The 25,358-nt window shown below is 30.6% G+C and overlaps 1 protein-coding gene across 1 annotated transcript in view; it reads right to left on the bottom strand.

The window, feature by feature from the left end:
- The window catches only part of Dhc16F (Dynein heavy chain at 16F), a 149,275-nt gene that overhangs the window by 121,553 nt on the left and 2,364 nt on the right, over window positions 1-25,358 (bottom strand). The window contains exons 3-9 of the mRNA XM_075373265.1: window positions 22,696-22,824; window positions 19,445-19,702; window positions 16,787-16,996; window positions 13,574-13,786; window positions 5,246-5,392; window positions 4,804-4,980; window positions 489-695 (exon numbers count right to left, since the gene is read on the bottom strand). Coding sequence (XP_075229380.1) covers window positions 489-695; window positions 4,804-4,980; window positions 5,246-5,392; window positions 13,574-13,786; window positions 16,787-16,996; window positions 19,445-19,702; window positions 22,696-22,824 — 1,341 coding nt within the window. The remainder of the gene's footprint in view (window positions 1-488; window positions 696-4,803; window positions 4,981-5,245; window positions 5,393-13,573; window positions 13,787-16,786; window positions 16,997-19,444; window positions 19,703-22,695; window positions 22,825-25,358) is intronic.

Below are 25,358 nucleotides of genomic sequence, written 5' to 3'. Positions count from 1 at the left end.
TGCTATACTTACAAAGATGACCCTAAATGAATTACTAAATCAATCTCCAATTGGTATATTTCACTTAAATTATGTTGTTTTTGGCCACTTTTGCAATCAAATTTCATGAGAAGAACAGCAGTTTTCCCACAATTTTGCTCTGCAGTTATTAGATATACTACATTTAATTTCATAATGAAAAGTACTTAGGATATGATTTTAAAATTTGTATCTGTTATCTGATATTATTGTATCTGTTCAGTTAGTGTACTGATGAATTCCAAGTATTAAAGCTGTTTTTCTTCTTAATCAGTATCAGACTAGTTCCCCCATATCAAATTCAATGAAGTGAAACTACAGATTCATTAAAAAGAAATAACTTAGATTTCATTCAATGAAAATAAACTTTCAGGAACTCATAATTATTATAATTTTTAGATGATGTAATCATAATAATGAATATATTTTGAATGAGTTATCCAGAAAAATATTATCAATAATTACATTACCTTGCCAAGTAAAACTTTTTCATTTTCTGGTGAAATCATTGCAATTATATCTGTAGTTAAAAGTTCAGAACCAGTTTTTTTATCTTTAGTCAAATTTTGACTATCTTTATGTTCTTTTTCATCAGATATTTTTACACCAAATTCAAGTCTCGCAATTGCATCAAAACATTTCCTTAAATGAGGTTGTACAGCATGTGGATTTCTTGTCTGTAATACAAAAATTCATCAATTACAAACATATGACCTGTACCTGATAGTTGGGACTGTCATATTGTATTTTTTATTTATTGTTTTTAGTTTATCTCTGTCTATTTTTAGGTTATAAAGCAATCATTTAAATTAAATAATTGATCTCAGTTAATTATGATGCTTATATAATTAAATACATCACGATTTTTAAAATAATTAATGCACTCATCACACGAAAGATAAGCAACGTTTTCATCAATTTGACGTTTACTACAGTTCAAAAGCCATATTTTGTCCGTTTTCTTATAGTATGTACTTCTTATAACATTTTAAGGACAAGCATAATTGAGTAACAGTGATAACTCTTATTGCAATTATGTTAAAAAAAAAAAAAAATTTCCTAAACTGACTAGAAAAATTAAGCATACCTATTAAAATTTAATGATGGATTAGGATTTTGTGATATAAATCTTTTGTTTCTAGTTCAGTACTGTGGAAAATTTCAAACAAAGACTGGTCTATGTTCAAACTGTTTCTATATAATTTTTCATTAATACTGTTAAAGAAAATTTTCACTTTGCAGTAGGTAAAGAACTGAAATTAAAATCTATAAAACCTGGTTGAGGAAAAATACACATGCCACGTACTTCAACCAGAAATCAATTATTCATTTTGTTAAAATATTACTGTAAATAAAAAATATATGTAGAGCTGCATATAACAACAATAGTCAACACAAAATTTGTGACTTAACATGTTACACAACTTTTCTCACTGTAATTTGAGTGCTAATATCAAAATATTGAAACTGTTACCACAAAGGTTTTACATAAATCGTAAATTTGGAAAAAGTTTTTATCATAAACTCACTTTGATCAACTACTGATTATAATTAAGAATAATTTCTGTATTTTTTTACTTTTAAACAATATGCACATAAATGCTTAATAAAGAAAAAATAAATAAAATATATACATTAACATGAGAAGTAGAAATATATCTGTATGATGACATCACAAAGACTAATATATTTTCATCAATTCTTTACAAAAGTAGTTTTTCTTGTTTTTATTTGCTGCAACATGGCTTCTGCAAAAATTTGTGGTTGTTCAAATCATCCAGATAATTTTTGTTATACGAGATAAATTTACGCCTAAATCTCAAAGAGAGACTATTTTGATTGTGCACTCTGAGATAAAATCTGTGCACCACGTATTATTTGCATATCGGGCACAGTAACTCTTGAATGGTTAAAGGGGTTACGATGAGCCATGCCATTTGCTATACTGATGGTTTGGCACACACCTAAGGAACACTTTAACAAACTGCTACTTTTGTATGAGAAATATATTTATATTTTGATTCAAAAATACAAAATTCATAAAATATCCTCAACTCTAAAGCTGATACACCACATGGAGAGGAGTTACCTGTACCTCTACCAGCATCTAATCTGACACTGCTAGAGTAGAACAATCTGAAAATGAAGCAGAAGTAAAGGATGTTGAAGAATCTTTTCCTATCTGATGAGAAAACTCATTAAATCAACATGAACTTAACGAGTTAGTTCATGATTTAAAGTTATCAAAGCAGCAAGCTGAACTTCTGGGGTCTCGAGTGCAACAGTGGAATCTTTTAGCAGAAAAACAAAAAGTTACTACAATTAGAACATGAAATAAAACTCTTATTTTACTATGGAAACGTTCATTGTGCATTTGTACTGATGTTGATGGCCTGATGAAAGGGCTTGGAAATCAGCATACTCCTGAAGAATGGCATTTTTTTATTGACTCTTCTAAAATTAACATGAAAGCAGTTTTATTGCATAATGGCAACAAAGTCATCCATTCCATTAGCACATGCACCTGACATGAAAGAAACATATGAAACTATGGCATCAATATTAGAAGTAATAAAATACAAAGAGCATATTTATAATTTTATATAAATTAAGCGTTGATATAATTCAGGCTACAAAAGTGATAAAATTTAAAGTGATGTCATATTAAATGAGAGATACCCGCATCATAAGGGACTGGATTTAAAAACAAATACGGAGGGTAAAAGCCTCCAGCTTACACGCCGCTCATTTATATTTATTCAGTGTTTTATTAGTTAAGTTTAAAGAAACTAACGAATAGTACTTTTAAAATATAGTGAAGAACAAATTACAATTAACCAAAATTTCACGATTTTTAATTATTAATTATTATAATTACAAATTTAAAAACACGGTATTTAATTAGATTAAATCAATTAATCTAATTAATCAATTAATTATCAATTAGTCTGCAGTGATCTTTGAAAGTTGTTACGTTACTTCTTTGTTTACAAGGTGGGTTTATGAAATACTGTTGTTTTCTTTGGTTTTGGGATAGCCGTAATACAAAAAGTCATTACCAAATAAGGAATTGGCCATTTTAGCAGAACTTTGTGGCTGGTGAAAAAAATGTAAAGCCATCAATTAAGAGTGGTAAAATCATACTGCTGCCACTTCCAATAAAACTTGGGACTCATGAAAAATTTTGTAAAGGCACTAGACATACGTGGACCCAAGATTTAATCATTATAAGTTTTCCTAAATTGAGTGTTGGTAAACTCAAGGAGGTATATTTATCAGTCTGCAAATCAAGAAACTGCTTAAGGTCTTAACATTTACGATGTAGGATGTCACTAAAAATTCATTACCTACACTCCCACCTAGACTTTTTTTCTGAAAATTTTAGTTCTGTCAACGATGAGCTTGGAAAGCATTTCCATCAAGATATTCTGACCAGGAGCATCGGTGCCAAGGAAGATGGGAACCTGGAATGATGGGTGACTATTGATTGTTTTTTGTTTAGAGAAACTGATCAAATCAAACATCGTACAAGTGAAAAAGTTTGTCAACATATTTTAAAAATTAAAGGTAATACAATTCCAATCATTTAAATTTTTAAAAACCTGTTATTTTAGACATTTTCAATCATTTTAACTTTTAGAGATTATGATTTTAAAAGTGTATTAATGTATTTCAATTTATCTGTATCTGAATAAATAAAGATTTAGTTGATTTAACCGAATTTTACATGAATACACAAGTTTTTTAAATATTGATGTTACAGTGATTATGCATTTATTGCTAAATAAATTGTATTCATCTAAAAACACATGATGTATTACGCATATTCTGGTAACATTTTTGTATTCAGCACCCCAAGATTAATTAAAAATCACCATGTACGATTACAGGTACATGAAAAAAAAAATTTTTTTCAGTGTTATCAGGAAATATCTAACATACCAATATTAAGTTTAGATCAAAATTAAATCCTATCACAAACTTACCAAATTTTAAAATAATCACACAGTACAAAATGCAATACAAGCATAAATGTTAAAACAGTCTATGTATGCAGGCTCAGATCAGAAAGGTTTGATAAACTAGAATAAATCACTTTATTTCCACAGGAATTATTTTAATTCCTGTGGATAATAAGTTCCAACTCATTTGTATGAAATAACTTTTTTTTGTATTGAGGTGTATGCTAAGTTTTAGTTTGAATTTAGCACATTCAGTTTTACTCATATATCACAACAGCATGGAAAGGTCCAGCATACCACCATTGGTGGTGTACTACCAGTGATATTTGAAAATAAAATATACCCACTTTGAAAGTTGCATTCAAGTTTTTTAATTCAGAAAAAAAATTACACAATAAATATAAATTATTGCTGAAAAAAAAAGTTGTACAAGGAATTTAATAAGTTAATCAAAAATGGGACAGATGACAAAAAAAATCATATACCATGAAATTATACTGCTTATTAGCCAGCACCTCTTATCAACTATTAGAAAAATAGGGAGTATTTTCCATTTAAATTACCTAATAGAAAAAAAAACATTTTTCTTTCAGGAAAATAAAACAAATTTTTTGCACACTTTTAAGTTTAACAATGGACTGAGGGCATTCATATGAAACGCACCTGTCTATTCAAACACTTGTGAAAATTAATATATATAAACCAGATAAATACCTGGAAAAAGTATTCTATAGAAGAGTAACAAATCTAACGGAACTTCTCTGCATATTTTAAGAAAAATTTAAAAGCTTTCAGTAATAAAAACAATATTTAAATATCTTACCTGAGCAAGGATTTCAATCAGTTCATCGTTTGAAAGGAAATAGAAACGAGGAAATACAACTCTCTTGGTCTCAAGATAAGCTTCTAGACATTTCAGTATCTGGTCTAATAAAGAATTATTATTTTGAAATGTTTCCAGAAGTCCAGGGTAAGTACAGGCTGTCATTGCTAATGGGTTCTAATGAAAAATAATAAATAACTTAAAAACTTAATTAAAATATTTCAGCAACATAATTATTACTAATATTATCATTAGTCTTAATGTTAATACATATACATCTACTCATCTAGAAACCAGCATAGCACCATCAAATTGTAAAATATAACGATTCATTTTGGTTTATTATTAACAAGCAATATAAAATTAAAATGTGATTTAATAATATATTTCTACAAATAACAATTAATGACTTAAATGGCAATTAATAAGAAAATATTATTACCTGGGCTGTACGTCGCATTATTTGTTTCCAAGATTTATCAACTGTCATAAAAAGTTTTGATTCCATTGGAAGCTGACGCTGTATATCTGGCGCAGAGAATATAGACTCAAGATATAACCAGTTAGTCTGGCAATTCATCCATTCATCCTAGAAAAAATATACTTATATATATACACAACAGTATATATATATATATATATATATATATATATATATATATATATACTGTTGTCATATTTAAAAGCATCTTACAATCTCCATGGTATGATACAAAATCTGTTGCATGCTTATATTTTTAACTATATTATTTTTCAAGTAATATTTTTAATTTTCATATTTTAATTAAGTGTATCTTATAAAATAAGCCTGCTGATGCTGAAGCTGATGTTCTGAAAGAACTTCAGACCAATAGATAAGTGTCTCTTATGAACTGTAACTGGTGGTATACATATATCATTATTATATAATATATATATATATATATATATATATATAAACTACTGATACTCTACTGTAGTCTATCATACTGTATTAAAAAAAGATTTAAAAAGCACGCTTTGTTCTTTATTTGAACATTTTTTTCTACCTCCTGTATCTGATCATCAAACACCAAAAAATTATTTAAAAAATCAAGTATACTGTAATCATTTTGGAAAAGTGCCACCAAAATTTCTAAGTTATATTTCAACTTTAGAAATAACCAATGGGATTCAAAAATGTTAAGTTCGTAATTTTGCAGGTAAAAACCGACATTGTATCAAAATGTTCCCAGTTCTGTAATGCCAACAGATGACAGTACAGAGTTACACAAACAGCAAGCCTTACTTGTAAACTTCATAATGCAAAATGCCAAGTGACAATGCTATGTTTACATTTGAAGTTGTTAAATTGGTGGTTTTTTTTATTAAAGTTTTGGTGTTTTGTAAAGTCATGTGGTAGTCTGCAATTATGACATGGATAAGAATTTGGAACAAAGTCAACATAAAATTTTGTGTTAAGCTAGGAAAATCACGTATAGAGATACTCATTTTGTTTCTGCAAGCTTACAGCAATGAGGCTATGTTTTGACTGACATGTATGTTTCAAAATCATGAGTGTGCCTGGAGGACTACAACTGATCCAAGACATCATTCCCAAATTTTTGGAAAAAATTCCCAAGAATTTGTCCCAGTGTCTTATTTGTCTCACACTGCCTTATTTGCCAAATTTAGCTCCTGTGAACTTCTTACTGTTCCTGAAGGTAAAAATACAGCTGGAAGATTGCTGCTTTAACACCATTGGTAAGATCCAGCAAAACATCCAAGTTTTTCTGGACTTGCTTACAAAAGACAACTTCAAGAATGCATTCCAGAAGTTGCCTGAATATGCTGGGTGCACAGGGTGACTACTTTGAAGATGATGTTTAAACCTGGATAAATAAGAATACTTTTCCTTAAATAGATTTTGTCTTGGAAAATTTTTATGCTGCAGTTTAAACCATGTTTTAAATAATTGAAACTAAAAGAAATTTGCTACAAAACCATATTTTGAGATCTGAATTAATCGATTTTAAAATTTTAACACCCATTTCTCAATTCTTCCTAAAAATATTGTTTGTTTTCACTAGAAATCTGAATGTTAAAAAAAATTTAAAAAATGTTAATCTAAAAATTTAATTTGAATCTTGTTAATGCATCAAAAATCAAAAAAAAATCCTGCAATTTTTGACAAAAAAAATAAGTTGGAAGTTTAAAAATACAAAAAATTACAAAGTTGTTTCATGTTTTTACAGAAAGAAAGATAAGCAAAGATAATAAAATGTAGTTTATTGTCCATTTGTAATAATCACTATCATAACTTTCACTCGTAAGTAGAAATGGATTGGTAGTGGATATGCTAGGGTCAAGATGAAATGTATGAAGTATGTATTCATCATGTAAAGCCATTTCTTTAACTGTTAAGTGAAAAATGAATATTTATTATTATCAGTAAAATAAACATCAAAAATAAAACTGATACATAAAGTAGGCTGAATGAAAGTACTTGTAAGGTGCAATCTTTTTTTGAACGTTGATGATCAACAATGCACATATGCATATATGCAACCTGTTAACCAGTGAATGAGCAATTAAACCACATCCCTCCAATTCTGCAACCATGATCCATGTCTTCTGCCTATACTCCTTTTCGCACTATTTTTCCTTGAATTATATGTAATAATTTGTATCTGTGTCCTTTTATAACATGATTTAACTATGATAACTTCCTTGCTTTAAGTTCGTCAACCAATTTCATTTCCATTTCTGTGGAGCACTAAACAAATCTATAACCAAAAATACATTTGAAAACCTTTCTTTACTTTTTGGACAAAGAATTTACTGCTTCAAAATAAATAACTTTATTAATAATATTATAAATGATTAATTTCTTGTTTTGTTTATGTAGATAATACTGAACCACATAAGATTATTCTAGGAAAGTAACACTTCTTATTTTTAGGCAATTAAAAAATCAATAAATGGTCTCAATTTGGATAAATATTCTAAGAAAGGATTAATTATCAAACTAAATGAGTCACATGTTAGCATATATATTAAATCTTTATTTTATTTAAGTTACATGTTATTTCTCATTTTTTTGCAGAATAAAACAACTAATTTTTCAGTCTGCTATCTTGTCAGAAATTAATTTCTCTACCTAGTACATGTTCAAAAGAACATTTTTGGCCACAAAACTACATTTCTACAAAATAAAAAATGCATTTTCTTGTTTTCTAAAATGTATCTAAAAAAAGATAGGCATTAAATAATTTAAAAAAATATATTGTTTAAAACTTTAGGATGAAAAATACACACGACATGAAGGGTTAAAGAAATGCAACGGTTATATATGTCATATAACCATAACTTATTTGACACGAAAATGTTAATTGTATTGAATAAAAATTGGTCCATCCACTTCACAGCATCAATAATAATTCTTATTTTTATTATTGCAGTATATGTTTCGAAGGCTTGTTTTATACAAATGTTTTAAAAGTTCTGATATTCTGATATTAAACGTATAAAATAAAAAAAATAGAGGAGGTAGGTAATATTAAACAGATATATGTCATCTGATGCATATCTGCAGCCAACCATACATGGGTACTGCAGTATTCTTTCAACATGTTGACAGTTCCCAACAAGAAGGCTAAACTAATAGATACATGTTAAAATATAAAGCTATCAGTGACTATCATTATTTTAAATTATCTGCTTCATGTTGACAAAACTATTCCAAAATCAAATCTCATAATATCTATTAACAGTTTATTGCTGTAATGTTTATTAGTGCTTGGAATAATTTTATAAAGTTAACAGTTATATATAATATGCACATACACTGATAATCAAGTAATTTCCAAAAGCACAATGTTTTGCCTTGCAAAGGCAAGGTAACCTTGCCTTAATTATATTACCATACAAATTAGTAATATTACTAGTTATGAGCACAAGAACTAAATACAAAATATTAGTACTAATATACAGTAGCATGCAAATTAATCCAACAGATGTAATTTAATAAAAAGTAACTTTATTAAGAAAAAAAATCATACTGCACAAATTTTTTAATAACAAGTAATTAATATGTTTCCCTATATTCTTAATCATTTCACGTACATGATTTGGCATTGATTCAATAAGTGTACTGTACTACACATTTTTTTGATCATAAAACCTTACTGATATTATTGCTTTAATGAGGTCAATTTTTTTGGTACAATTCATTTTAGAGAGTAGATTTTGACTACTACTCAAAAATTTTCAATTTGGTTAAAGTCTGAGGAGTTGCCTGGCCACAGGAACCCTTTAACCCTTTCAGACCTGTTATGTACAATTGTACACACAATGTACAAAGAGCTGAAATAATAAAATCAGATGAGATTTTGGGTTCAAAATTAATTGGTTACATTTGCGCACATGTAATTAGTTCACATTCATGATAGCAGAGCTATCTGTTGTGAATTATGCACAAGTATGCTACACTGTATTTTGTAAAGTAAGGATTTGTTTATGGTTTACATTAATCCGATCGGATCTCCGGGTGGGGAGTACTAAGGAAGAGGTCACCAGAAAATTAAAAAATAACATTCTACGAGTCGGAGCGTGGAATGTTCGAAATTTAAAAAAGGTTGGTAGGCTAGAAAATTTAAAAAGGGAAATGGATAGGATAAATGTGGATGTAGTAGGAATTAGTGAGGTTCGGTGGGAAGAGGAAGGCAACTTTTGGTCAAGTGATTTTAGAATAATTAACTCAGCTTCAAATAATGGGCAGGCAGGAGTAGGTTTCATAATGAACAAGAAGATAGGGAAGAGAGCAGAGTATTTCAAAATGCATAGCGATAGAATCATTGTAATAAGGATAAAATCAAAACCTAAACCGACAACGATTGTTAACGTCTATATGCCTACAAGCACCCATGATGATGATGATGAGGTAGAGTGTGTATACGAAGAGATTGATGAAGCAATTAAACACGTAAAAGGAGATGAAAATTTAATAATAGTTGGAGATTGAAATGCAAGCATTGGAAAAGGCAAGGAAGGAAATATAGTGGGTGAATACGGGCTGGGCAAAAGGAATGAAAGAGGGGACCGACTTAGAGTTTTGCACGAATTATAATTTAGTAATTGCCAACACCCTATTTAAAAATCATAATAGAAGAATATACATTTGGAAAAAGCCAGGCGATACGGCAAGGTATCAGATAGATTATATCAATATATAATACGAAAGGTAAAGTCGATAGATGGGTGGAATATATTGAAGAGATATACGGAGGAAATGAATTAGAAGAAAATGGGTGTTATAGAGGAAGAACAGGAAGTTGAGGAGGATGAAATGGGAGAAACAATACTGAGATCTGAATTTAAGAGAGCATTAAAAGATTTAAATGGCAGAAAGGCTCCTGGAATAGACGGAATACCTGTAGAATTACTGCGCAGTGCAGGTGAGGAAGTGATTGATAGATGTAATATTTATGAAAAAGGCAAAGCCGTAATAAGAAAGGGAGTCCGACAAGGATGTTCCCTATCTCAGTTACTTTTTAATCTTTACATGGAACTAGCAGTTAATGATGTTAAAGAACAATTAAGATTCGGAGTAACAGTACAAGGTGAAAAGATAAAGATGCTACGATTTGCTGATGATATAGTAATTCTAGCCGAGAGTAAAAAGGATTTAGAAGAAACAATGAACGGGCATGGATGAAGTCCTACGCAAGAACTATCGCATGAAAATAAACAAGAACAAAACAAAAGTAATGAAATGTAGTAGAAATAACAAAGATGGACCACTGAATGTGAAAATAGGAGGAGAAAAGATTATGGAGGTAGAAGAATTTTGTTATTTGGGAAATAGAATTACTAAAGATGGACGAAGCAGGAGCGATGTAAAATGCCAAATAGCACAAGCGAAACGAGCCTTCAGTAAGAAATATAATTTGTTTACATCAAAAATTAATTTAAATGTCAGGAAAAAATTTTTGAAAGTATATGTTTGGAGTGTCGCTTTATATGGAAGTGAAGCTTGGACAATCTAAGTATCTGAGAAGAAAAGATTAGAAGCTTTTGAAATGTGGTGCTATAGGAGAATGTTAAAAATCAGATGGGTGGATAAAGTGACAAATGAAGAGGTATTGCGGCAAATAGATGAAGAAAGAAGCATTTGGAAAAATATAGTTAAAAGAAGAGACAGACTTATATGCCACATACTAAGGCATCTTGGAATAATCGCTTTAATATTGGAAGGACAGGTAGAAGGAAAAAATTGTGTAGGCAGGCCACGTTTGGAATATGTAAAACAAATTGTTAGGGATGTAGGATGTAGAGGGTATACTGAAATGAAACGACTAGCACTAGATAGGGAATCTTGGAGAGCAGCATCAAACCAGTCAAATGACTGAAGACAAAAAAAAAGTGGAAGACCATCTAACACTCCAGTATGTACACCAGTTCTCAAGAGACTGTGGAGAAATAAGATCAGCAGAAAAAATTCAATATGATGGGACTTAGTCACTTGCCCTTCACAATGCAAGGGGTATATCAAATGCAAGGAAAAATCCAGAATCCAATGTCAGAAATGTAAAATACATTTATGTCTGTCAGTAGAGAGAAACTACTATGCTGCATTCCATCAAAAATAAAATGTTCAGTATCAACAAAGAAATCTTTTGTTGGAACACTCCATTGCCTTGTAGGAATCTGTTTTGAAGTTGTGTTACAACCCTTTCCTTCAGAATCTTGATATATCCATCACTTTTCAACAGTTCATCTACTGGAAGTAATGAAGAAGGGCCTTCAAATGTGTAAGACCCCAAAACGTTTTTTTGTTTTCTTTTTAATATTTTCATCATTTTTTAGTATTTTCATCTGTTGCTTTTCTTATGTATGAAACCCTTTTTTACCCCTAAAAATAGAGATGTGACTCATCAGAAAACATGTCATCCTTCCAGTCTTCTTTTGTCCAGTTAGCATGTGCTTTAGCCTACAAAAGCCTTTTTTTGAACATTGCTGGTGTTAAAAGCTGCTTTTTACTTTCTGTCCAGCTGCAAGAAGTTGGCGTCTTACAGTTGTCACTTGTAAATCTGTTTCACTGACTGCTAATTCTCAATTTAAGTCTACAGCAGAAAATTATCGATCAAGTTTACTTTTTCTTATTATTAACTGATCTTATGTTGTAGTAGTTTTTCTTTTACGACACATTTACATATCCTTTAAGATGAGAAGAAACCAATTTCTTTAAAAAAGCAAAAAATAGTTGTTTTAAAATAGCATTTACTGTACCTAATCCAATACCATACTCAGAAGCTGTCTGACTTTGTGTCAAATTGGTATGCTCAAAAAGAGAAACAATTTTCAAATGCTTTCTTGGAGTTATGTCCATTATTACATATTAAAGACACACAAAACAAAAAAATACAAAAATATGATTCTGTAATAAAAAATGAAATAAACTTTCACAAAATACCATTTGTTACATAAAAATTCCTAAATAACCAAAGAACAATAACCTCAAATTACACGATTAAAGAATGGGTGGGAGTCAAGCAGTGTAGCCACAACATAGAAATAAACTAAAATGTCCCTGTATTTAGATTAATTTGCATGCTACTGTAAATGCTATTAGTATCTACGTAATAGCATAGATGCTATAAGACCTATTATAACAGATTAAATAAAAACATTTGAAGCAATGCTTTTTGAGAAATTAGTGTGTATCTCTCTCACCACCTTAGTTAGGAACTAAATAAGCTCCTCCCTTTTCATAGTAGCCCTTTTAAAAGCAACTTACTGCTGACAGAGTGATTGAGTTATTGGTAACATATCTGTTCTAGTAGCTTAAGAAATGAAACCAATATTACCTATTTAACAGCATAAGCAGAAGGCAGGGGTTTCTACCAATATACGAGGGCTATTCAGAAAGTAAGGAACGTTTCCACCTGACGCCGCCAGGCGCACGCCAATCGCATATATATATTGGTGTGCTCATGCTCAGCACCTCAAGTCAGCGCCCAGCCGTGACAACAGGAACATCTCCGCACTGCCTGTTTTTTTATATACAAATTTGAAATGTGTGCTGCAATCGAAAATCCCACCAGTTGTGAGGTGCGGTCTGTGATTCGTTTTTTGTTGGCAAAAAAATTAAAACCAATAGAAATTCATCAGGAACTGTGTGATGTGTGCGGGAACAACATAATGAGTGAAAGTTCTGTCAGGAAGCGGTACATTCAGTTTAAAAATGGCTAAACAAACGTTCATGATAAAGAGAAGAGTGGACGTCCGAGTATTGTGACTGACGATCTGGTCTCCAAAGTTGACAAAAAGATTCGCAGTTTCACAATAAGCTTAATAAGTAGCTCTTAATAATAAGAGCTTTCTCTATGTTTCCCAAAAGTTTCACGGACTTTATTGTTTGAAATTGTTTCACAGAAGCTAGGCTACCACAAATTTTGTGCAAGATGGGTGCGTCACTGAGTGGTTGAGATCACAGGTGGCAGAATTCTATGACACAGGAATTTCAAAGCTTGTCCACCGCTATGATAAGTGCCTGAATTTGTATGGTGATTATGGTGAAAAGTAGTATTTTAGTCCCTCTTTCACATGTATATAATAAAAAGTTTTCCTTGTACTTGGTTTTTTAAAATTCCAAAACGTTCCTTACTTTCTGAATAGCCCTCGTATATTAATAATAGTAAAAATTATGAAGGAGATAAGTAATAGTTTCATTTTCCCTTAATTTTATTATTGAAAACAAAGAACAAAAAGAGAAGAAAGTTATCAACTAACAACATAATCAAAATTTTACCAATGTTTTCGAGAAAAGTTCTAATTTTGAAGCCCAATCTTCAACTCGTGTTTTTATTGGTCCAACATGCCTAGAACTAGCAATAGTACTTATATTAATATTACTCTCATCCAGAACTGTTTGAACTTCATCAAGGCCAGCCAATATGAAAACATCTTTAGCATCTCTATGAGTTACAAGACTGAACTCTAAAGCTTTCCATGCATCTTCAACCTGCAATTAACAAAACTCATAAAATAGTACCTATGTAATTCGATTAAAAAATTATATCCAAAAAAATTACAAGTATAGTAGAAAGGCAAATATGCCACACTATGTCACCATAAATTTTTATTTTTTATTTTTCTTCTGATATCAATTTTTGACAATAAAAATTCATCCAACTGCATTTTTTTTTTATCAAAAAAAGTTAATAGGTGAATTAAAAGCAGCAAGTTAAAAAATATATTTCTATATCACTGTTAACTTATTTTCTTCTTATCAATGTTTCTTTGATTCCCTGAATATTATTAACTTGAGCCAACTTTTATATCATACCAATAACAATAACAATAGCAATATTGTCCATTGTAATAATATAACATAAAAAATATATAAAAGAATCATAAATTGTAATCTACAGATATAAAGAGACTTTTTCTATCATATGTTAACCAAAATGTACTTAAGCACAGTATAACAAACATTACAAAAGGAAAAAATATAATTATATTTTTCTATTCACTATATGTATAATATAATAGTATATCTAATATGTATAACATAGTATTAATATGTGTTACTTTTGTAATACATTAAAAAAGTTGCTAATAACAAAAATACAAAAACTAAACAAGATATCAAAAATTCACGAAATGTAGTTACAGAGGAGGTTAAGTAGAACACATCTAAATAGCACATCACTAGTTATCTCTGTTGGCATGTGTTCTGAGAGGATATGATGGTCTGGATTGGGTAGTTATTACGAATAAGAAAAAACACATAAAACAGCACATCAGCATTATTTGAAGTTTGTTTAATTTATAATTATACTAGAAACACAAGAAGAGAAGACTTAACTGAGAATAATTATTACATTCACAAAATAATAAAAAAAGACAGGAATTCATACATATAATTTTAACTCACAGTATGAAAACACATAGCACGACGAGCCTTACTGAGCACAACATTTCACTTAAAAAAAATAATCTAATTCTAGCTTTTCCGACAATACAGAAAAGCTGTGAGCAGAAAGTAAAACATTAAATAAGGTCTTAAGAAAACTAAAATCTTGTAAAGAGTTTGACGTGACGATATATTGACAACAAAAGAACAATGTACACAGCACCGAAGCGAACACACCCAATGCTCACAGAGAGCAGACTGGCGACAGCTGGTAACAGCATTCACACACAGGTCAGAATTGTAATAATAAACAACTTTGGGTTATCTTGTTTATAACACCATTCACTGATTTGTTGACAAACCCTAGTCCGTTTAATGTGAAATCGGCAAAACTGTGGTTTCTCGAACAACATTGTGTCTGCGACCTTGACCAAAAACTGAACAGCATGTAATTAAAAATGTTCGGTTATTTTCTGAACAGACCTCATATAATGGTATTTTTGAGGTTGATTTTGAGTCTTCTTTGTCTACTAAGTAAAAATTGGTCTTTACTTCTGATACTTATCTGATGTTTTCAAACTATGTACTAACAGAATTTTACTGGAAGTAAAAAGATTTTCACTGGGATACACATCTTTCTTTATAACTTTCTGTATAAATTAAGTCAAAAAGTAAAGTGAATATATAAAAACATTTTTATTTGCATTTCATAAATTAAATAGTCATTTTTCAACCTTCCAACTTCTATACATTTATTCAGTATTTTCATAGGCTTCTGAATTCCTTTCCAGAAGAAATGTTTTAATCTGGTGCTTAGCCAATTTGTACCGCTCCATTTGAAAACAAAGGATTGTGTTTCCAGCTGCATAAGTCAAGCATTATCATGCAACAAAATTACACCTTTTGGACTTAGTTTTGCCTTTTAGTGATTGCAGTAATTTTCTCTATTCACCATTTTACATTTATATGTAAAATTACTGAAGCTTCCATATCCCAGACTACAACCATCAACTTTCCTGCAGATGTGCAAGTTTTGCATTTTTTTCTGTAGCTGAAAGATGTGTCAAAACTAATTTTTAATGCTTATTCTCAGGATCAAAGTGAGTCCTGTCAATGGTTATTATCCACTTCAGAAATTAGTTTCCACTTTCATTAAGATTTAAAAGCTGAGAAATTTTCAAATGATCCTCTGTTAATGTTACAGTAGAAGCCAGTAAGCCCTGAAAATGCCAAGTCCTGGGCTTAAATTCAACTTGCTTTTAACTTCACCAACTTTAATTCATCAAATATTGTTAATCACTGTTTTTGTCATTTTGTCATTCTCTGAAGTAGAAGGCCTACCTACCCCCTTTTTTCTGTTCACTATACAGAGAGATCATAGCTTCTTTAAAAAAAAATACAGATCTTGTTTATACTCAAATAACTCTATATTGCTGCTGAATTCTATAAATATTTCTGTTGATTTCATTCCTTCTGAATTGAGAAAACATATCAATGATTGCCCTTCCTTGTTGGTGCCATCTGAGAAAGTACTCATTTTAAATTGACTTGTATACACAACCATAAATGATTAACAATAAAACAATAACTCCAATAAATAAATCATATGAAGTTTTGATTTATAGCGGAACAGTCAGTTTTATGAGACATGAGTTTTTTGGATGAAAAACACTTCCACATTATCATCAGGACATGATATATTTATTGTAATAGACAAAGATATATCACATATATATCAATTAGAATAGTAAAATTGCCATCTATCTACTTTATGACTAAGGAAAGGAAATAAAAATTTCCCTTTGTTTATTTTTATTAATGCCATACCTGGAACATCTAAGGGAGTAGGAGTTTAATAATAATTAAATAATTTAAAGATGAATGCCAACAATTGAAACCATATATATGATAAACTAGTTCCTGTAGATCTCAAACATTAAAAAATAACTTAGTATCCATTTTTTTAGATAACAATGTACTGTTGCACTTTTTGGTTAATGACCTTAGCTCCCTACATTTAAAAACATAAGAAAAAACAAATTCATAATTTTAAAAGGTGGACAAGATTTTTTTTGTAGAAATTATTTTCTGGTATTTTAAATTTACCTTATGTAAAAGTCCTTCAAGACTTGCTTCTGAGCTAGCTTGTCCAGATATCTCCTGGAGTTCAGTTGGTAATAAAAATGCATCGACATCTTCAAGCAATTTTAATGTCTTTGTTTCGGTTGGTTGAAATTTATAATTTAACACTTCCTCCACTTTCATCCAGTGTCGTGGTTTCATGTTTGGATTACGTAAGGTTGTAATTACAGGTAACTGAAATATATCAAATGTCACAAAATTAATTTTTAATTCTTGAGTCTATTAAAAAATTTAAGACAATAACCAGCAGCTTAGTGGCATGCTATTTGTCCAAAAAATTAACAATATTTGTAAGCTAAGGATGGAAATTTTTTTAAATATAATTATTGCACAAGCTCCAGGTGTAAACCATGAAAATTTTGGTAAACTAATTTTTGATAACTATAAATTCACATATTCTTTCATGTTTTTACTGTAAATTAATTTTAAAAAACCAAATTTATTGAATGAAGTATTCAATTGCAAGTTTAAGTATTTATGACATTTATAGCCAGAATAAATATAGTATAACTGAAATGGAGATAAATAAATTCTATTCTATACAATAAAATCATGCTAATACACATGAATTTCCCTAGTAAATATCAATCTAAGTTATCTGGAGCCTCAAGTCCCCCCACCTGTTCAGATCTCTGGGATGGATGGTTTTGAAGGCTATTGAGAAAAGTAAAAAAAGGTGGAAATAGTCTCTGCACTCTTTATTTTACTTAAAATTCAAGGTAGATTGAGTGTTAGGAGGAGAAAAATGTCATGGCTAAACAAGAGGATGGTTCCATCGTTCAACTATATTATTATTTAAAGATGCAGTTGTGATTTCCAAAATATTATCCGATCTTGGACAGAAGATGGCACATAAAGCAGAATCTACCTGAAATCAAAGACTATTGTGTAGTCATCTGCTCAGTAGATCTCTAAAGATGAAACTGCATGAAAGAAGAATGCATATGATAGAAATGTAAACGTTGCACAGATTGATGGGCTGATCATATTGGGTAAGGCTGCAGAATGTTACAATAAGAGGCTGTTTGAATGATACCAATTAATAAGGCACAACTGAAGCACATCTTAAAGAGTATGATCTCATTAAAAGACAAAAACCAAAATTCTTAGTAGGGTAACTTCAGACAGAAAGATAGTTACAAAGACGAATATGAGTATCATATAAGAATTCATAACAAGAGAGAACTGAAAAATTGTTTCAAAAAACATATAAACTCATCCAAACACACACACATACATTTATATATATATATATATATATCTGCAGAACAGGGAAAAAAATCAATTTTAAATTCTTCACGGGCATCCTGATCACCATTTTTGAGGATTTCTGGATTAATTTTTTTCTTAGAAAATTTAAAAAAATATTTCCACTCTCATGCCGGTGAAATTTTGCATTGTCTATAATAAAGAGAGCACAATGTAATTTTTTAATACAGTTAACTTCTTTCTTGCATTACCTGTGTCAAAATCAATTCCAGGCACGATCAAAACAAAAATGATTTTGATTTCATTTTTCAAAATAGTAGCCAAAATATGTCTGCTATTAAAATAATAGGTGGGTGTAAAATTAGTAAGCAGTTGTTGCACCATCCTTTTTCTTTCTTTTTCCTGTTTAGCCTCTGGGAATTACTGTTCAGGTATTACTTCGGAGGATGAATGAGGATGATATGTATGAGTGTAAATGAAGTGTAGTCTTGTACAGTCTCAGTTTGACCATTCCTGAGATGTGTGGTTAGTTGAAACTCAACCACCAAAGAACACCAGTATTCACAATCTAGAATTCAAATTTGTATAAAAGTAACTGTCTTTACTAGAGTAGCATCCAAGGTCGGCTCTACATAACCTACTGGGTTGGTCTAGTGGTGTAAACTTGTCATCGCCAATCAGCTGATTTCGAAGTCAAGAGTTGTAAGGTTCAAATCCTAGTAAAGGCAGAGGCAGTTACTTTTATACGGTTTTGAATACTAGATCGTGGATACTGATGTTCTTTGGTGGTTGAGTTTCAATTAACCATACATCTCAGGAATGGTCAACCTGAGACTGTACAAGACTACACTTCATTTACATTCAAACACATCATCCTCATTCATCCTCTGAAGTAAAACCTTACGGTGGTTCTGGAGACTAAACAGAAAAAGAAAAGAGAAGGTCAACTCTACATAGCTTTCTCTATATTCAATTGTCATATTTACCCAATTACATCAAGAAGTATTCTGACAAATTTGGCAACTATGATTTTATTTATCCAATTATGAAAAATCACAATAAAATTTTACACTGTAAAATGTTGTTTATTTACTTTATATGCTAACCTTACATTAATTTATTAAAGTTCATATCAGTTTGGCAAAAGGGTTAATATATTTTTAATATATATTAATATTAATTTCTTGAAACAATGGTTTATCAAATCATAATAGAAAACATATTTTTATTGTAAATAATGTTATGATTTTTTTTAATTTGATTTCTCAATAAAAAAATCAGAATCTTCACAATCTTTTATGGATTCAAAACCTTCAAGTACAATCTTTTAAGCATGATATAAATAATTATTTTTTTTTTTACAGTGACACCCCATAAAAAATACACCTATATTAATAAAAATAAAATACAAACCTTATCCTTCATTAATTCAACACTAGATTTTAATTTTGGAACAATTTTATTTTCAGGTAACCCCTTTTCAAACTGATTAACATTTTTCATAAACTTAGCTGTTGTCTGATACATATCATCTGGATTAAGGGTATTGAAATCTTGATGTGTCCAATCATGAACGTTCTGATCCCACACTTCAACACTTTCCCAAAGCAATTGACGCAATTTAACATCATTTATTACTTCATCTAATAAATCAAAACGTGTGACTTCAACCTAAAACAAAGTAGAAATAAAGAAATAAATACTGCATTATTTCTTATATAAATTTCTTAGATGTTAAAAGAGCATTCAGGAATTGTTTCTGACCTGATTTTTTGACACAGTTTTATAAAACAAATTGTTATAATACATTAGAACTTTTACATAAATTTCATTTATTTAAAAATATCAGTAATATTTAATATAATTAGTAAAGATAAAACTCAAGCCTTTGGAATCACACAGCCACATCTGGCAAGAAAATCTTTCAGTGAATTTTTACATGTATTTAAATTACAGTATTATAACTAGACAATAAGAATCTATTATATACATATATAAAATAAATTTTTTATTCTGTTCAGAACATAATAACATTATGTAGACCACATTAAGAATGGATAGATATGCTACCTCATGGATTAAAAATTATAGCCACATCCAATGCTTCATATAGGCAAGCACAAAGCTTGCAGTTCAGATGTCAGCAAGAGTTACCTAAGTGCATATAACTACATACACACACAAGCATCCTTCCCACTACACCAGCTGACTGCCCAACATCCCACTACAGCAGCAACACCTCCACCACGAGCTGGCCAGCTTTATAAGCAGGGGTCCAGTACAGCAAGAGCATTCACTTCTGGACCATCACCAAGAGCAAACCAAGAAGTTCCCTGGTTAGCCCAACATTGAACTTCCCATGGATGCCAACATCCCTGTTGGAGCATAAGCCTGGCCTACCTGTTGAGGAAGCTGCTGGGCATGGAAACCATCTTTCTGCCCCAGCTTGCCAGACTTAAAGCATCCTGGCTGGCAACCTGACCAACAGGCCTACCAGCAGAAACCAGCCCAACATGGGATCGCTCAGGGAGAATCCCCTCGGCAATGCTGACCCGACAGTGCAAGGTTCAGGGGACCACCACCATTCCTACACTGTAATGGGGGCCCAACTACCACTGAGGGGAAGCTCAGTCCAATTCCAATGGACGAACCACAACTCCCCAACTACAGCAGAGCCAACATCACCAAAGATCAGTGACCGGACTCAAGAGCCCTTCTTAAGGCTATCTCATCATCACACACACAAACAACCATTTTCAGGCCCACCACTACAAAAACCCCAAGCAGCCCTATACAGGGCTACCACAAGATTCTAAGGTGCTACATACCATCAGAGCAATTCAGTGACAAAAGGAACTGCTCCGACATTTGTCCAGATTCATTTGATAAGGTTCTCATAGTTTAAACTGAACCTTTCTTTACACCAATTTAATAAAATTAAACTTATTGTCTTCTCACTTTTCATTTAGCACAACTCAATTTATTAATGAAGATATTTCATATAAATTTTATCATTTCTGTATGATTTTGATAGAAATTATTACTGGTTTTGTAATTTTTATACTTTTTATTGAATATTATTTACTGTGAGAATACTTACACTGTTAGAAATATTACCAGGCTTTTTTTTTAAATTTTATTTATTCTGAAAATGTAGAAACTGGAATATTTTAATGTATGGAAGATCTACTTTATTAGGCTTACATCTTTATTTTCCAGATCTAAATAATAGATGCAAAAACAGAATTCGAACAATTTATAAATACATTTCTTAGCAAATTGAATTTCACAAAATTAGTTGTTTAAATACACACATTATTTAAATTGTTTGATAATTTGTTCGCATTGTTTGACAATTAGGTATCACTGTATTTACACATACATTGATTGTTTCTGCACATATCAAAAAGTGTTATTTTTATTTATGTCCCGAGTATACATGACACACCCTCTCCCTATACCATCAAAATAATGTTAATATTTTCAAATATAAGATCCAATATTGTGACTCATACTATTGGAAATTGCATTACTAAAACATTTTTCTCTGATGAAAAATATCTGCAACTGACATTTCACCATCTGTACTCATTCTACTCCCAACATCAGTGTAAATAAGTCATTCACATGAAACACATAATTTTCATGATAAGTCTACTGCATACTTAAGTGCAGACTATTACAAAATAAAAGTACAAGTTGAGAATAATTTGTTAATAAATCACTTGCTAGAAACTCAAGAACATTTTTATTTAAATAATTACTTGATACATTGACAACATTAAAAATAATTTATGTAAGTATCTCTTTACTAAGCGAGTTAAATTCTATAATCCACTGAATTTATTTGTTAAGGTGTATTGAATTTATCTACTAAAATGGAACTTAAAAACTAGTTATTAATGTATGGCAATGGCAATTTTCTCAGCACGGGTCTGCCATTGAATCAAAATAAGTTATTTATAGTGAGATTTTACATCAGTAAATAAACTCCAGTGTGAAGCTTCATGTGTAGTTTCATTAGTATTAAGAGATTAATACTTTTAAAACACTTAACTACCTCCACTATGACAGGAATTAATAACAAAAATATTTTTATGTGCCACTTTCAAAAAAGGTATCTCATAATATAAATGAATAAAATCTTTGGTAATCCATTTTGATTCTAAAACTGGATAAACACACAGACTCCTATCAGTATTTGTTTGAACATTTTGGATAAAAATACTCTTTCATGTTACCCTCTTTAGGACTATAAAAAATTATGAACAACAAACACAATATGCTACAAAGCAGCACTGTTCTGAAATAAAAACCGATAGTATACAATATGGTTGCTTCTAAATTCTATCTTCTTCTGCTGATATCTGCAGATGATGTCAGTCAGATGAATAAAAATAATTGAAACTGAAATAAAAACTGTTTGTTATTGACTTACAATGTGTCAATTAATAACAGTCATAAGAAAATCTTACTTTTCCCACCATCCAAAAATCCCCTCTCTATAATTACAGCTGTAAATTCTAAAATGAAATTATAAAAAAACAAATGAAAATACCTTACAAAAATAAGAGTTTTACTCAGTTTATTAAGCAGTTTAAAATAAACCACTCATATTATATATTTTTTTGACATTGATGATTTAATAAGAAAAGATCGTTTACCTTGAAAGCTTTTTGGTAAGCTCTATACTGTATAGCTCTCTGCTGGCACTCTGTTAACTGTTCCATAAGTTGTGAAATTTTTCCTTTTACTTCATCAACATTTGAGTCAATATCAGTTAACCACGGTTTCTGAAAAAAGGAAAACCCAAAACTATTAACAATCTAAATTATTCTGTAATGCATTCTTACAAATACCACATTTGTAAAATTAGTCGTTTTCTTAACTTCCGGTTAACTTCCAGAATTTCTTCTATTATCAATATTAACTGTGTACAAAATTGCAGTGCAGCAGCATTCATTTAAATTGCAAAATCACAAACAGGCAAATAAAAAAATTAATTTACCATTAACCTTCCAGTCGATATACTACACCTGAAGGAAAGTGAAACAGATCTTTTATTATCCAATAATTTGCTACTATGAACTTTTTATTTTATCAATCTAATTTTATTTTTTTAATGACAATCAATTTATCAATAATTTTTAATGATATCCTACAGCACTTTTTCATTTTCAAACTACTGTTTTTTATTATAATACAACAATTAGGACATTCAACTTTTTACATTTTATTAATTTTTTTGTACATTTATAATTTTATTTCTGCATTTGCATAAATACTTGTTTTAGGGAGTGTTTGTGAAGAACATATTTAAAGGATAAGACTTCAAATCAATTTTTAGGATTTAGGCCTGTATTTGATATCTAAAATATTTTCAATTCTAGCAGTCTTTCCTATCATGTCAAACAAAATTTTGTTGAAATTAGACAATTTTTTATAAGCATTTCATTTTTATAAGCATTGTGTTTTCTGATATGAGGGTGAATCAAATATAAACCGTAATTCTTTTTTATAAATTTCTTGTTTAATAACATACAAAATTCATACCTTCATCATTTCTCTATATAGTCTCCTGTATGACCTACACACTTTTGCCAAAGATTTGGAAGCTGAACATTCCTTGTTCATAAAAAGTTTGAGAACAAGTGATCAACCAATTGCACATGCGCTCCTCGATATCTTCATTGTTTTTGAATTGTTCCCCTTAAAGTGATTCTTTCAAAGGTGCAAACAAAAAATAGACACAAGGGGACAAATCTGGACTGTGTGCATTTTTTCTCAGTGCATTTTTTCCAATTTATCCCTTGTTAAAATCGCAGTGTGTGGCCTGGCATTGTCATGGAGAAGAATGACATCTCTTATGGGCATACCCCATCTTTTGTTTCAGTAGACAGCTTTTGTTGACTGTAGCAGCTAGCAATAGTAATCCGCATTTAGTGTTCATTGATTGTGGAGAAAATCAATGAGTAACTCCCCTTGAGTCAAAAAAGATCGTTACAAGAACTTTTCCTGCTGACAGAAAGGTTTTGGTCTTCATTGGGCAGTGAAGGCCAAAACCCATCTATCAGCTAGAAAAGTTCTCATCCTTCCTTCGCCACTCCTTACTCACCATTTTTGACTCTGGAGTGTAATGATGGACCCATGTCTCATCATATGTGTCAATGCACCTCAAAAAATCATCCCCTTCTTGCCGAAATCGATTTAGAAGTCTCTCATAGATCAAAAACCTGATCTGTTTTTGGTTTTCAGTCAACAACCTCAGAACCCATCGAGCACTAATTTTTCTAAAGCAGAAATGATCAGTGGTAATGGACTAAGCACTCCTGTAGCTGATACCCACTTCTGATGCGATTTCTTCAACAGTGAACAGGCGATCACTTTCAAGAAGCTCTCAAACAGCATGGATATCATCAGCTGTGAGACTTCTTGACCTTGTATGTCGATCATGACTTTTGTTTTCTACACTTTTTTGCCCGCCCTTAAATTCTCTGGCCCACATATATACTCAGTTCGGGAATAGTATAGCATCCTCAACCTGTACCATTAAACAAGTTAAAATTTCTGTTGATTTAACACCTTCATTATTTAAAAACTTGATTACATGTTGTGCAACAGACAATGGAACCTCTTGCTCACTTATGGCTGTACTGATGCCAGAACAGACTGGAGAAGCTGGCTAACAGAGCTGGTTTCTCCTGTCTAACATAATGAACATTAACCCAACCACTCTGTCATCCAGGTCAGAACTGCTTGCTGCATAGAATAGCAAAATTACAGTTAACAAAATTTGATTAACTGTACATCACCAATAAAATTAAGCTGTAAAAGAGAATTTATTACAAAAAATGGTTGATTTAAAAAAAGTAGTTTGTAGCCTGTATTATTCAAATAAAAAAACAGAACCAAAAATTCCAGTGCACATACAGCTCTTTTTTTAAATTTGTTATGTCATATAAACCAGAACAACTATGAGAGGTTATCTCTAAAGTAAAGACCATATCATTATAAAAAAATTTATTCTAATAACTTTATAAATATTCTTTTATTTCTCTTAAACTACATACCTTATATTATTTCACTACATAGTTGCCACTTGAATTAAGATATTTATCGCAGAAATATACCACCAACTTCAATATACCCTTGTCGTAATCTTCTGCTGCCAGTTCATTTACCCACTGATTAACAGTAACAGCATTTTTAAGTTCAACACCTACAAATTGCTTACCACTCAAAAATTCTTTCAATTTCCCAAACAAATGGTAATCAGAAGGAGCTAAGTCTGGACTATATGGTGGGTGATCGTAAATTTCCCATCCAA

This window comes from Lycorma delicatula, chromosome 8 (genome assembly GCF_047948215.1).
Source record: "Lycorma delicatula isolate Av1 chromosome 8, ASM4794821v1, whole genome shotgun sequence".
Classification (NCBI taxonomy): Eukaryota; Metazoa; Arthropoda; class Insecta; order Hemiptera; family Fulgoridae; genus Lycorma; species Lycorma delicatula.
This window is presented reverse-complemented; position numbering and strand designations above follow the sequence as displayed.